Source organism: Bombina bombina, chromosome 6, assembly GCF_027579735.1.
Source record: "Bombina bombina isolate aBomBom1 chromosome 6, aBomBom1.pri, whole genome shotgun sequence".
Lineage (NCBI taxonomy): Eukaryota > Metazoa > Chordata > Amphibia > Anura > Bombinatoridae > Bombina > Bombina bombina.
This window is the reverse complement of record NC_069504.1, coordinates 667,744,789-667,758,688: the sequence shown is the minus strand read 5'-3', so window position 1 is coordinate 667,758,688 and position 13,900 is coordinate 667,744,789. Positions and strand designations below refer to the sequence as shown.

The 13,900-nt window shown below is 38.2% G+C and overlaps 1 protein-coding gene across 2 annotated transcripts in view; it reads right to left on the bottom strand.

Annotated features, from left to right (window-relative positions):
- The window catches only part of RAB11FIP1 (RAB11 family interacting protein 1), a 92,269-nt gene extending 78,597 nt beyond the window's left edge, over nt 1-13,672 (bottom strand). The window contains exon 1 of one of the 2 annotated variants that reach the window (XM_053717745.1): nt 12,951-13,672. In XM_053717745.1, the coding sequence (XP_053573720.1) occupies nt 12,951-13,300 (350 nt within the window). In that variant the 5' untranslated portion in view covers nt 13,301-13,672. The remainder of the gene's footprint in view (nt 1-12,950) is intronic. The other variant, XM_053717746.1, reaches the window with a different exon arrangement.
- Nucleotides 13,673-13,900: the final 228 nt, after the last annotated feature.

Below are 13,900 nucleotides of genomic sequence, written 5' to 3'. Positions count from 1 at the left end.
CTTTACTACTCAAGTGCAGCTTTTAAAGTACATAAAAAACACAGAAACATTAAAATAAAACAGATAAAATAGAGTCTATATAACTAGCCAATGAGAATGCTAGGTTAGAGACAAAAGAGAAAATGGACCAATCAGATGACCCATATTGGCCATAAACAGACCAATGTGCACCCCATCTTCCTCTTTCTTTTGCTGCTCATGCAACAGATAAGTGTGGCTCATTGTTCTCTCATATATTATATTGTCAATTTATTATATTACCTTAGCATTGTTATAACATTTTATTTCAGTTGGCGTCCAGATCCAGAAGCTTTGGCAATAGACGCCTTTCTTCAAACCTGGCCGTATCAAGGAGCTTATGCTTTTCCCCCCTTTTCCCTGATTGCCCGGACAATTTCTGTAGTTCGCAGGAACCTTCTATCTCTAACCCTCATAACTCCCCTGTGGCCAACTCAAGCTTGGTATCCTCTTCTGGAGATGTCTTTCAAACCCCCAATTCTCCTCCCTGTTCTTCCAGATCTTCTCTTAGATCCAGAGGACAATCCTCATTTTCTCATTCTCAGTCATTCTCTCAGACTAATAGCATGGTCGATTACGGGGAACTCAGAAATCTCCTCGACCTTTCGGACTCAACTAAATCTCTCATGCGAGATTCATGGGCCCCAGGAACCCACAAATCTTATTTTTCCCGCATGGTCCAGATGGTCTAGCTGGTGCATGCTTAGGAGTCTGGATCCCTTTTCATCACCTCTAACTCAAATTCTAAATTTTCTGTCTCACCTCTTTGATCTAGGCTTTGCATACAGGACTATCAATCTTTCCAGATCTGCTATCTCCGCTAGACATGATTTCATTAACAATCTCCCTATCGGTAAACATCCTTTAGTATGTCGTCTTCTCAAAGCTATTAGACTAAAAAGACCTCCTACTCCAAAACATAATTTCTTTTGGGATGTAGATTTAATTTTCTCTCTCTTTAAATCTTGGCCTTCCAATGACCTTCTCTCATTAAAACAAATTTCTGCTAAACTTGCTACCCTTCTTTGCCTAATCTCTTTTCGCAGGGTTTCCGATGTCTGGGCTCTAGATTTCAATTCAAAATCTTTTTCTCCTGAAGGTGTCACTTTCCTCATTTCTCGTAGAACTAAGACCTTATCCTCTTCTATTTTCTACCCCTATTTTCCCTCTGAGCCTTCCCTCTGTGTAGTTTCTTGTCTCAAATCTTATGAATCTAAAACTGCATCTTTCAGAGATTCTTCTAACAACCAACTCTTGTTATCTTTTATTCCTCCTCACGCTCCTGTCACTACTACCTCTATTGCTAGATGGATAAAGTGGGTCATGTCTGAGGCTGGAATTGACCTTTCTTTTTCCGCTCATTCAGTTAGAGGATCGGCCGCTTCTAAAGCCCTTCTGAAGTCTGCCCCATTGCAAGACATTTTGAAGGCTGTGGACTGGTCCTCCGACTCCACTTTCAAACATTTTTACTTTAAACCTATCCAACATGCATCACTTAATCTTTTTCAATAATTGCTTTAAACATGCAAATATGAAGTCTCTGGTCTTGTAATAAAATTCCGATTATCCTAGCTTAGTGAAGGTATAATCTAGATTTTATTAAAGACACAGAGACGAATATTTCCCACCTCTCTACTATTTTATCCCACCCATACTGTTATCTATTATAAGTATACTAACGTTTTATATATATTTTATTTTAGTTACCAACTTCCCAAATATCCCTAGTTAAATCAGGATTTGCTCCTACAATCAAACCTCCTGTCTCTTCATGGAAGAACAGATGGATCTTCAAATCCTCTCAGTCATCTCATCAACCCTCGAGTCAAAACTCCATAAAGACTCTTCAGATCCTGTGGTTTTGTTTTCTGATTTGTTTATTCCTTGGACTGTTTGGACTATTAAGTTTCTTCAAGAGTTTCCTGGTTATGAGCATCAAACAAGAAAGAGGAAGATGGGGTGCACATTGGTCTGTTTATGGCCAATATGGGTCATCTGATTGGTCCATTTTCTCTTTTGTCTCTAACCTAGCATTCTCATTGGCTAGTTATATAGACTCTATTTTATTTTAATGTTTCTGTGTTTTTTATGTACTTTAAAAGCTGCACTTGAGTAGTAAAGAAAGATAATGCAAATATTCGTCTCTGTGTCTTTAATAAAATCTAGATTATACCTTCACTAAGCTAGGATAATCGGAATTATATTACTCTAAATAACAAATACCACTCATTCAACTTTTAGGTCTACAAAAAGGTGTGTTAATGCCTAAACGAATCAGGGTTGTGCAATACTATAATAATGCTAGTCAAAAGGATATTGAGATAATCTTCAACATATTAAAATGATTACTTATACACTTACTTCCATAGGTGTCACAAAACTTGCTTTCACTGTGCAAAGTAATTATGACACACAAGAGTAGGGATCAGGCCATCAAAGAATATTAGTCTGTGTTCATTGAAAATAGCAGATTAAAGACAATTTAATAAAACTGCAATTAAAAAAAGTTTCAAGCAAGTGTGGCCTGTTTAGTTGACAGAGATAGAGAGATAGAGAGATAGAGAGATAGAGAGATATACACATACAAGTCAAGATTAAACTTTTGTGATTCAGATAGAGCATGCAATTTTAAACAACTTTCCAATTTACTTTCGTCATCAAACTTTGCTTTGTTCTCTAGGTATTCTTTGTTGAAAGCTAAACCTATGTAGACTCATATGCTAATCTCCAAGATCTTGAAGGCCGCGTCTTATCTCAGTGCATTTTGACATTTTATAACAGCTAGACAGCGCTAGTTTCTGTGTGCCATATAGACTACATTGTGCTCACTCCTGTGGAGTTACCAAGGAGTCAGCACTGACTGGCTAAAATGCAAGTCTGTCAAAATAACTGAAATAAGGGGGCAGTTTGCAGAGGCTTAGATACAAGGTAATTACAGAGGTAAAAAGTGTATTAATATAACAGTGTTGTTGTGTCTGGAGCACTAGATGGTCGGAAATAGTGCTCCTATCTAGTGCTTTTGCAAATGCAAGTCTGCAAATGGATAACATTCTTGCAGCACTGCTGCCATATAGTGCTCCAGACATGTGCATGCTCCTGAGCTTTTTTCAAGAAAGATATACCAAAAAGATACCAAGAGAACAAAGAAAGTTTGATAGTAGAAGTCAATTCAAAAGTCGTTTAAAATTGCATGCTCTGTCCGAGCAATGAAATACAATTTTTGACTTTCATGTTCCTTTAAAAAAGGGACATGAAACCATTTTTTTTAATTTCATGGATCCAGATAGAGCCTGTGAATTTAAATACATTTCCATTATCTATTTTTTTTTGTTTTTCTTGTAGCCTTTGTTGAAAAGCATACCTATGTAGGCTCAGAAGCTCAAATTGTATAATCTATATGAATCATGAAAGAAAAATGTGGGGTTTCATGTCCCTTTAAAAGTGATAATATCAATGCAAGGGCTATTATAACCTCTTCTCCCCCGTAGCTCTTCGGGTTGCAGTTATCTATCGGCCCCCTGGCCCAGCATCACAATTTCTGGACCACTTTGGAGCCTGGCTTTCACATTTTCTCTCTTGTAATGTCCCTTCTCTCATCTTAGGGGACTTCAACATACCCACTGATAATCCTAACATGCCTGCTGCCTCTAAATTTCTATCCCTTACCACCTCTTTTGTCCTGTCCCAGTGGACAACATCTCCAACCCACTGTGAAGGCAACTCCATAGACCTAGTCTTCACTAATCTTTCTGCTTCACTAACCCCTACCCTAACTATTCTCTTTAACCAATCTCTCTCCGCTGGCACATTTCCTGATACCTTCAAGCATGACCCCTTCTAACTATGGACCGGTCTCCTTACTTCAAAATTGTTGGAGCGACTGGTCTATAATCGGCTAACTCAATTTCTCACAACTAACTGCTCTTACTAAAGTAACAAATTACCTATTATCAGCTAAAGCAAAAGGCCACTACTCCTTACTAATTCTTCTTGACCTGTCCACTGCCTTTGACACAGTTGACCATCCTCTCCTAAAAATACTACATTCATTTGGCATCCGAGACACAGCCCTCTCCTGGTTTGCCATATCTCTCAAAATGCTCGTTTTCAGTTTCCTTTAACAACATATCTTGTGATCCTATGCCTCTCTCAGTTGGAGTACCGCAAGGCTCTGTCTTGGGCCCCTTGCTTTTCTCTCTATAACTTATAGCCTCCTTTGGATTCCTGTACCACTTATATGCTGACGATACCCAAATCTATCTTTCCTCTCCTGAAAGCTCTCCATCTTTACTCAACCAGATTTCCAACTGCCTCTCTGCAATTTTCTCTTGGATGTTTTCACACTACCTCCAACACAATCTGTCCAAAACTGAGCTGCTTCTTATTCTCCCCTCTTCGAGACATCCAACACCTGACATTTCTCTGACGGTTGGAGACTCTATTCTCAATACCTCACCCCAGGTCCTCTGTCTTGGGGTTACACTTGACTCAGAACTTACATTCAACCCACATATACAAGCACTCACCAAATTCTGCCATTTACACCTAGCCAACATTTCCAGAATTCTTCCCTTCCTTACTCAAAAAACTACAAAAATACTTATTCATTCACTCATTTTGTCACGCATTTATTGTTGCAATCTACTTTTAAATGGCCTTCCAAACCACCGCCGCTCCTCCCTCCAATCTATTATGTATACTTCTTCTAGACTCATCCACCTAAGTCACCGATCTACATCAGCTGCTCCGTTCTGCCAGTCTCTTCACTGGCTCCCCATACACTCGAGAATACAATTTAAAGTATTAACCCTAACTTACAAAGCACTCAACAGTCTAACTCCCAACTATATTTCCTCTCATCTTGAAATATTCCCCATCCTGTCCTCTTCAATCAACTTCTGACCTACGTCTCTCCACTCCTGTTATCTCTACGTCCCACTCCCGTCTCCAAGACGTTGCACGTGCAGCTCCTGTCCTCTGGAACTCTCTACCCAGCTACATAAGACTTTCTCTAACCTTGTTATAGCTTCCAACACTCCTTGAAACCCCACCTATTCAGAGAGGCTTACCATCTCTCCTTCATCTCTCATCCTAACCAAATTAAAGGAACACTCAAGTCAAAATTAAACTTCAAGATTCAGATAGAGCATGCAATTTTAAACAACTTTCCAATTACTTCAATTAACAAAATGTGCACAGTCTTTTTATATTTACACCTTTTGAGTCACCAACTCCTACTGAGCATGTGCAAGAATTCACTGCATATACGTATATGCATTTGTGATTGGCTGATGGCTGTCAAATGATACAGGGGGAGTGGAAACAGACATAACTTTGCAATTTATTTAACAAAAATCTACTACTCATTTGAAGTTCAGACTAAGTGCTATTGCATTGTCTTTTTATCATGCATTTGTTGATTATGCAAATCTACTGTATTGACTGGTCCTTTAATACATGAACTGCCTGACTAACTGCTGCAACTACAACAAATGTGTCCCTCTTCCTCCTGTACTAGATTTATTTAGTTTTGTTATGTTTTATATTTTATCACAAATCCTTGTCATTGTATACCCCCATCACTGTACCCAGTGCTACGGAATTTGGCTGCGCTATACAAATAAATGATAATAATAATAGTACTTTAGCTATGAGTTTAACTCCTTTCTTGGGGCTCATCACAGAGTTGCCGGATCACTAGCAATTAAATGATATACTCAAACGAATTAGAACATGTAATTGTTCCACTACAATGACCCTTTAACATTGTCTATGAAAACAGTAAGCCACATTTACAGAAAAGGAGAACAAAAATCACAAATCTGAGTAATGTACCTTTCCTGTAATTTCACTGAGGAAAATAACTTTAGACCATACATTCCTTTGATAAGAGAACTTTCCTATTAGGCGTCAAATCTAACGCCCAAAAGAATTAGAATTAAATTGAGTTCTGGTACTTTTACGCACCCAACGCTTCATAGAGATAGGTAGATAGCTAACTCATTATAGTTAAATACTTCCTATTGCTTGTCTGCTTTGTATGCATACATAAAATGCTGTAGCAACCAAGTGAGTCACTTGAAACCTGTCAGGACTGGGTAATTCAAGAGGCTAGTTGCTTGACCTGTCCCCACTTTTTTAAAAAGGTATAGCAGATATTTACAAATTCACAAGCTTTGTTGAGCATACAGAAAAACGCACAGATAAACACATACATTAACATACACATATTAACTTGTTAACTCTGCAAGCATTTAGCCGGCATGTAGTATTTATTATTAATAAAAGTTTCAAATTCCATACTGCCTTAGTTACCACATCTTCTGGGAGGCTATTCCAACCACTACAATTTAAAGGGACTCTGCAAGCATTTAGCCGGCATGTAGTATTTATTATTAATAAAAGTTTCAAATTTCATACTGCCTTAGTTACCACATCTTCTGGGAGGCTATTCCAACCACTACAATTTAAACCCAAATTTTTTCTTTCATGATTCAGATAGGGCATGGAATTTTAAGCAACTTTCTAATTTGCTCCTATTATCAATTTATTTGTTCTCTTGCTATCTTTATTTAAAAAGCAGGAATGTAAAGCTTAGGAGCCGGCCCATTTTAGGTCCAACACCCTGGATAGTGCTTGCTTATTGGTGACTACATTCAGCCAACCAATAAGCAAGCCTAACCCAGGTTCTGAACAAAAATGGGCAGGCTCTTAAGCCTTACATTCCTGCTTTTTAAATAAAGATAGCAAGAGAACAAAGAAAAATTGATAATAGGAGCAAATTTGAAAGTTGCCTGCTCTATCTGAATCATTAAAGAAAAATTCCGGATTTAGTATCCCTTTAAGTAACTGCATCATTCTAAGCATTTCATCATCTTTAGTTTCTGAACAGCTAGTTGTTTAAGTATTTTTATTTCCTCAGAGTAAGTGTGCAACTTGTGTTGAACTATTGAGAAGTGTTAGCTCTCATCTCCGACAGTGTATTAAACAATTAATCATACTTCAAACAATCTTTAAAATGCTAAAAGGATTCCAGAGTTTGACCAATCCAATGACCTAGGAAGCCATGTCACTCAGTATTTTATTTTTTCACGGATGGATTATTGTACATAAATCTGTATATGGTCATCCTTGTCTAGCGTTATAAAAATCTATTTATGGGACTCACACACACACACACACTGGCTCCTAAATATTCATGCTGGTTCCTACGTCTCATAACAGATTTCTTATGCCTTTAGTTATACCACATTTTCAAATGCTATCAATAGACATATCTAAAAAAATAAAAATAATACCCCCCCAACTGTCCCGATTTTCACGGGACAGTCATGATTTTAGGGGTCCGTCCCGGGTTGCTTGCCATCTGTCGCGCATTGCCCCATGTATTTAAAAAAAAAAAAAAATCTATTGGGCCAATACTCAGAAGCATCTGGCTTTTCTCTCCCAGGGTTAGATACCTATTAGATTCCTTGTGGAAAAGGAATGGTGTGTGGGTTAAGCAGGAGTAAGAAGGCTGTATACCATCTGACCTCAGGTAATGGTGACCCCTAACCTCTTGTAGTGATGACGTCTAACCCCTGGTGATAACACTAGCATGCCCTCAGTTTTATGCGATGAGCAGTGCTAACACCAGGGTAACGGACAGTGGTAGCCTCAAACTGTCAGCTAATGTACTTGCCAACCCCAGGACCCCATACAATGAATTACAGATACCCATATATGATGTAGTGCGTGTGTGTATGTATAAGTGTGTGTATCTACATGTATAAGTGCATGCTATGTAGTGTGTGTATCTGCATGTATAAATGTAGTGTGTGTGCGCGCGCATGTATAAGTGTATGCTGTGTAGTGTGTGTATCTGCATGTATAAGTGCTTGCTATGTAGTGTGTGTATCTGCATGCATAAATGTAAGCTATGGAGTGTGTGTGGTGTGTGTATCTGTATATATAAGTACGCTGTGTAGTGTGTGTGTCTGCATGTATAAGTGTAAGCTATGTAGTGTGTGTGCATATCTGTATGTATAAGTGTATGCTGTGTAGTGTGTGTGTATATCTGCATGTATAAGTGTATGCTATGTAGTGTGTATCTGCATGTACGCCATGTAGTGTGTGTGCGTAACTGCATGTATAAGTGTATGCTATGTAGTGCGTGTGTATCTGCATGTATAAGTGTATGCTATGTAGTGCGTGTGTATCTGCATGGATAAGTGTAAACTATGTAGTGCGTGTGTATCTGCATGGATAAGTGTAAACTATGTAGTGCGTGTGTATCTGCATGTGTAAGTGTATGCTATGTAGTGTGTGTGTGTGTATCTGCATGTATAAGTGTATGCTATGTAGTGTGTGTGTGTGTGTGTGTGTGTGTGTGTATCTGCATGGATATGTGTATGCTATGTAGTGTGTGTGTATCTGCATGGATAAGTGTAAACTATGTAGTGCGTGTGTATCTGCATGGATAAGTGTAAACTATGTAGTGCGTGTGTATCTGCATGGATAAGTGTAAACTATGTAGTGCGTGTGTATCTGCATGGATAAGTGTAAACTATGTAGTGCGTGTGTATCTGCATGTGTAAGTGTATGCTATGTAGTGTGTGTGTGTGTGTATCTGCATGTATAAGTGTATGCTATGTAGTGTGTGTGTGTGTGTGTGTGTGTATCTGCATGGATAAGTGTATGCTATGTAGTGTGTGTGTGTGTGTGTGTGTATCTGCATGTATAAGTGTATGCTATGTAGTGTGTGTGTGTGTGTGTATCTGCATGGATAAGTGTATGCTATGTAGTGTGTGTGTATCTGCATGTATAAGTGTATGCTATGTAGTGCGTGTGTATCTGCATGTATAAGTGTATGCTATGTAGTGCGTGTGTATCTGCATGTATAAGTGTATGCTATGTAGTGCGTGTGTATCTGCATGGATAAGTGTAAACTATGTAGTGCGTGTGTATCTGCATGGATAAGTGTAAACTATGTAGTGCGTGTGTATCTGCATGTGTAAGTGTATGCTATGTAGTGTGTGTGTGTGTGTATCTGCATGTATAAGTGTATGCTATGTAGTGTGTGTGTGTGTGTGTGTGTGTATCTGCATGGATAAGTGTATGCTATGTAGTGTGTGTGTATCTGCATGTATAAGTGTATGCTATGTAGTGTGTGTGTGTGTGTGTGTGTATCTGCATGGATAAGTGTATGCTATGTAGTGTGTGTGTATCTGCATGTATAAGTGTATGCTATGTAGTGTGTGTGTATCTGCATGTATAAGTGTATGCTATGTAGTGCGTGTGTATCTGCATGTATAAGTGTATGCTATGTAGTGCGTGTGTATCTGCATGTATAAGTGTATGCTATGTAGTGCGTGTGTATCTGCATGTATAAGTGTATGCTATGTAGTGCGTGTGTATCTGCATGTATAAGTGTATGCTATGTAGTGCGTGTGTGTATCTGCATGTATAAGTGTATGCTATGTAGTGCGTGTGTATCTGCATGTATAAGTGTATGCTATGTAGTGCGTGTGTATCTGCATGTATAAGTGTATGCTATGTAGTGCGTGTGTATCTGCATGTGTAAGTGTATGATATGTAGTGTGTGTGTATCTGCATGTGTAAGTGTATGATATGTAGTGTGTGTGTGTATCTGCATGTGTAAGTGTATGATATGTAGTGTGTGTGTATCTGCATGTGTAAGCGTATGATATGTAGTGTGTGTGTATCTGCATGTGTAAGTGTATGATATGTAGTGTGTGTGTATCTGTGTAATGAGTGTGTGTAAATGTATATGTGTAGCTTGTGTTACTGTGTATTTTTGCTGACTTTAAAGGCCAGAATCTAGAATATTAATGGGGGAATGCAGAGAGCAGTTTTAAAGAATCTATTATTAAATGTCTAATTAAGATAAAAATATTTAGCACTGTCTCAGCAAAGGCCAATTAATTACAGAGCTCACATAGCTATACCAGTGGTTTGAGCTTGTGTTTGATTTGCTGCCTAAGAGTATTAAAAGATATGACTTTATTTAGAATTGTATTTATATTACTTTGGTCTTATGATTTTTTTTTGAGCCCCATCCCTGCCCCTGCCCACCACATGTCACACTTTTGCAGCGGGTGGTGTCCCTCTTTTGTATTTTGAAATGTTGTGGAGGATTGCGCATTATATGGTTAACTGTTTATAAAGGATACTGGTGTTAGCTACTCTGCATTCCCTTAGTAATGAGCATACAATGTAGTGCTGACAATGACCAAGTGATCTTTCAGAAAGTATGCTACAAAGTCAACAGCTTGCCATGAACCTGAATTCAAATGTTCATATCTTAAATGGACACAAAACCCCACATTTTTCTTTTGTGATTCAGATAGAGAATATAATTTAAAAAAAGTTTTTTCGATTTACTTCTATTATTAAATTTGCTTCGCTCTCATGGTATTCTTTGTTGAAGAGATACCTAGATAGGTAGCATGCCCATGTCTGGAGCACTACATAGCAGGAAATAGTATAACAGTTTCAAAACGGATGCCATATAGTGCTGCAGCTACCTGCATGCTCCTAAGCTTACCTTCCTGTTTTTCAACAAAGGATACAAATACAACAAAGAAAATGTGATAATACAAGTAAATTGTAAAGTTGTAATAAAATGTATGCTCGATCTAAATTATCAAAGAAAAATGTTGGGTTTCATGTTTAAAGCAGTGGTTCCAAAAGCGTGTGGTACCGATCCCTGGGGGTCAGTGGGATTGCTCAGGGGAGCTCTAATAAGCATAAGAGGTGGAAGGGGGGCACTGGGATTAACATAGGGGGCGCTAGTAGAAAAGGAGTGGAAGTGGATGCTAGTGCCCCCCCCCCCCCCAAGTATAATTATTGTAATTTGTTGTGCTTCATCCTAGATACACAAAGCAAAAACAACTTTCTAGGTTCTTTGTATTCAAAGTTTTACGGCTCTTTGCCAAGGTTTCATCAAGGCCTTTTCTTATTGGATAGTCCAGGTCTATCAGCAATTTACGCTTTCTCATTACGATAAATTGCAGCCACTTGTACTGTAGGCTTGTATTCTCTGTACATTAGCACGGATTATTAACATTTATTGCGCCGTTTAGAATCATTGTGTAGCAGGAAACACAGCAAAGGCCTGTTGTGCTTGTCTGAGTAGCTTTGTACACAGTCAACCATCTAAGGTTTTTAAGTCTCCTGTCATTGGAAATAATCTGGTGGTGCACTACTTTACACTTAGGTTAGTAGAATATACTTTCTATAAAGCTGATTTATTAGTGTAGTAGTACACTATGCATGCGCCAAGCAAAGAAATATCAACTCAGTATCTCCGACTACAGTGATTTAAGACCCCTGCTAAGAGACAAGTAACCAGAGATTGGGAAACTGGTATCCGATAAGTTAAATTACTAAATGTGGTTTATATGATTCTTGCACAGTGACTATAAACTTTAAAAATCTAGTTTCAGAAAATAAAGATAATACGGTCTTAATACAATTAAAAAAAATATATTTTAAATATTGAATAAGGTTAACTGTTACTACTTTAGATTGCATTGTGTCATTATCTTTATAATGGATTGTGCCCTGCTGGTTGGAATATTATTTTTATGAGTTACATTAGGGAGGTAAGTTTATAGAACCAAGGGGGCAGTCACCTGAAACAGTTTGGCTTTTATATCCCTTTAAGCCAGTGGTTTTCAATTTTGATTAGACAGAGCATACCATTTTAAAACAACTTTCTAATTTACTTCTATTATCAAATTTGCTTCATTCTCTTGGTATCCTTTGTTGAATAAGCAGCAATGCCCTACTGGGAGCTAGCTGACCACATCGGTAAGCCAATGAAAAGAGGCATAGATATATGTGCAACCAACCGATAAGCAGCTAGCTCCCAGTAGTGCATTGCTTCTCTTGAGCCTTTCTAGATAAGCTTTCAACAAAGGATACCAATGAACAAAGAAAATTAGTTAAAATAAGTAAATTGGAAAGTTGTTTAAAATTGCATGCTCTGTCTGAATCATGAAAGTTTAATTTTGACATTAATTTTTATAGTGTACCACTGACAAAACAACGTTTATATATTTAAATATATTCATTTAATTCTTTCCTCTACGTCATTCCCAATAAGATAAAATGTGACAGTTACAGACAGCAAATTCTAGTAATTACATATAAATAGTTAAGATGAGAAACAAAAAGTTTAAAGTATAAGTTTATACTTATGTATCTCATGACGGGGAGTTCACTAATATGCTTTATGTTATGGGGAGACACTTACCTGTATAGGTGGCATGGGAGAAATCATCTGATTTTATTGAGCATTATATTGTAAAATAAGATCATTTCTCTGCATCCCAACTATTTTTTTAAAAAAAGGCTCCCCTGTCTGCCTTTCCTGTCTTTTATTTACTGAATTCCCATATAGAACTGTGAAATCAGTTTGTTCATTACAAACAACAATAAAAATCCGGGCAAATTGTAGTCACTGGGCTCCTGGGATTTGCCCAGCTCTACTGTATAAACTCTAGCTCAGTGTACCCTTTTTATGTTATTGGGCACCCTTGGTGCATTTTGTGTTATTATTTTGGCACCCAAATGTATTTTCTATATGCTGCGACACCCCAATAATGAATAAAATATTGTAAACTCAGAATAGATAAAAGCTGAATCACCTAACAAGTATTTGCTCAACAACTTTGTGTATTTTTATCGTCAAACTTACTTTTAAATGCCATCCACAAGCAAAGGGCTTTAATAATTCAGGTTATATAAAAACCATGGCTAACAATAAAGGCTCTAGATTTTCCTAGCTTTTAAAATTACCAATAATAATATTTTCTTTACTGCCTTCAGTTACACATCAAGTTGCTTATATTTTATACATAATATGTAAGCTATTTGAGAGAGTAAGCAGTCAGTGTTGGATGTAAACCCTCGCCCTCATTACTCACTGTGTCTTTTTCCTGTTCTTGTTCTGATGCAGCTCCCACAAATTGAGCCCCACCTGTCCCAGGAACTTGTCCATCCCGACAAGGGCCCTGTGCATTACGATCACCCGTACAGTGCATCGCTCCTGGTTGTCAATGTGTAAAAGCGGCAACTCGAAGGTAGCTTCCTCCTTCCACACAGGGGCCTGACTCTTTTCAGCTACGGTGGTAGAGAATTTCTCTTTGCCCAACTGAATGATGGCATAAGAATCGTTAGTACCAGCCTTGCCCTTTGCCTTCAAGTTCTTGGCCTGTAGTACGGTGACCTGGACACTTGTAGGGAACCAGGTTTGCGACTGCTGCACTAGAGACATGTTTACTGGCAGATGCAGGTAACCTTGGGAACCTGCTGTAAGCTCCTTGTTTGTAGACGGTGTAGGGCAGCTGTCAATGAGTTATAAACTATAAAACAGGTAGGCGGTGCTCCCAAGAGACATGCCCTCCACTCCCAGAACGCTCTCCCTGGGGCACTGATAGTGTCAGTTCACCAGACTGACCTGATTCGTTTGAAACAGTTCACTTCTTGAATCAGCATGTAATATGATCCTAGACTGAGGTCTGCTTCTGCTATGCTAATGAATCACTCAGTTAAACGACTAGTTCACACTATAGCTGCAAATGCTTAGCTGCATTAACCCAGTCTTACAAATTAAAATCAATGTACTGTATAAACAATAAACCTAGCAATATAAAAAGTTTTTTTTTTTAGTTTGTACCGTCTGTACCTGTTGATCTCAGTGCTACTGAAACTCCCAGTTAAAGAGGGCTGGAAAACAAAGATCTATTACCACGCCCCCTGACCAATCAACTATAGCTATTTTAATCTAGGCAAATGATTCAACAGCACTGGTAATATGATCCTAGAGTGGGTGATGCAATGAACCATTCAGTTAAAGGGACAGTCTACAAAAGAA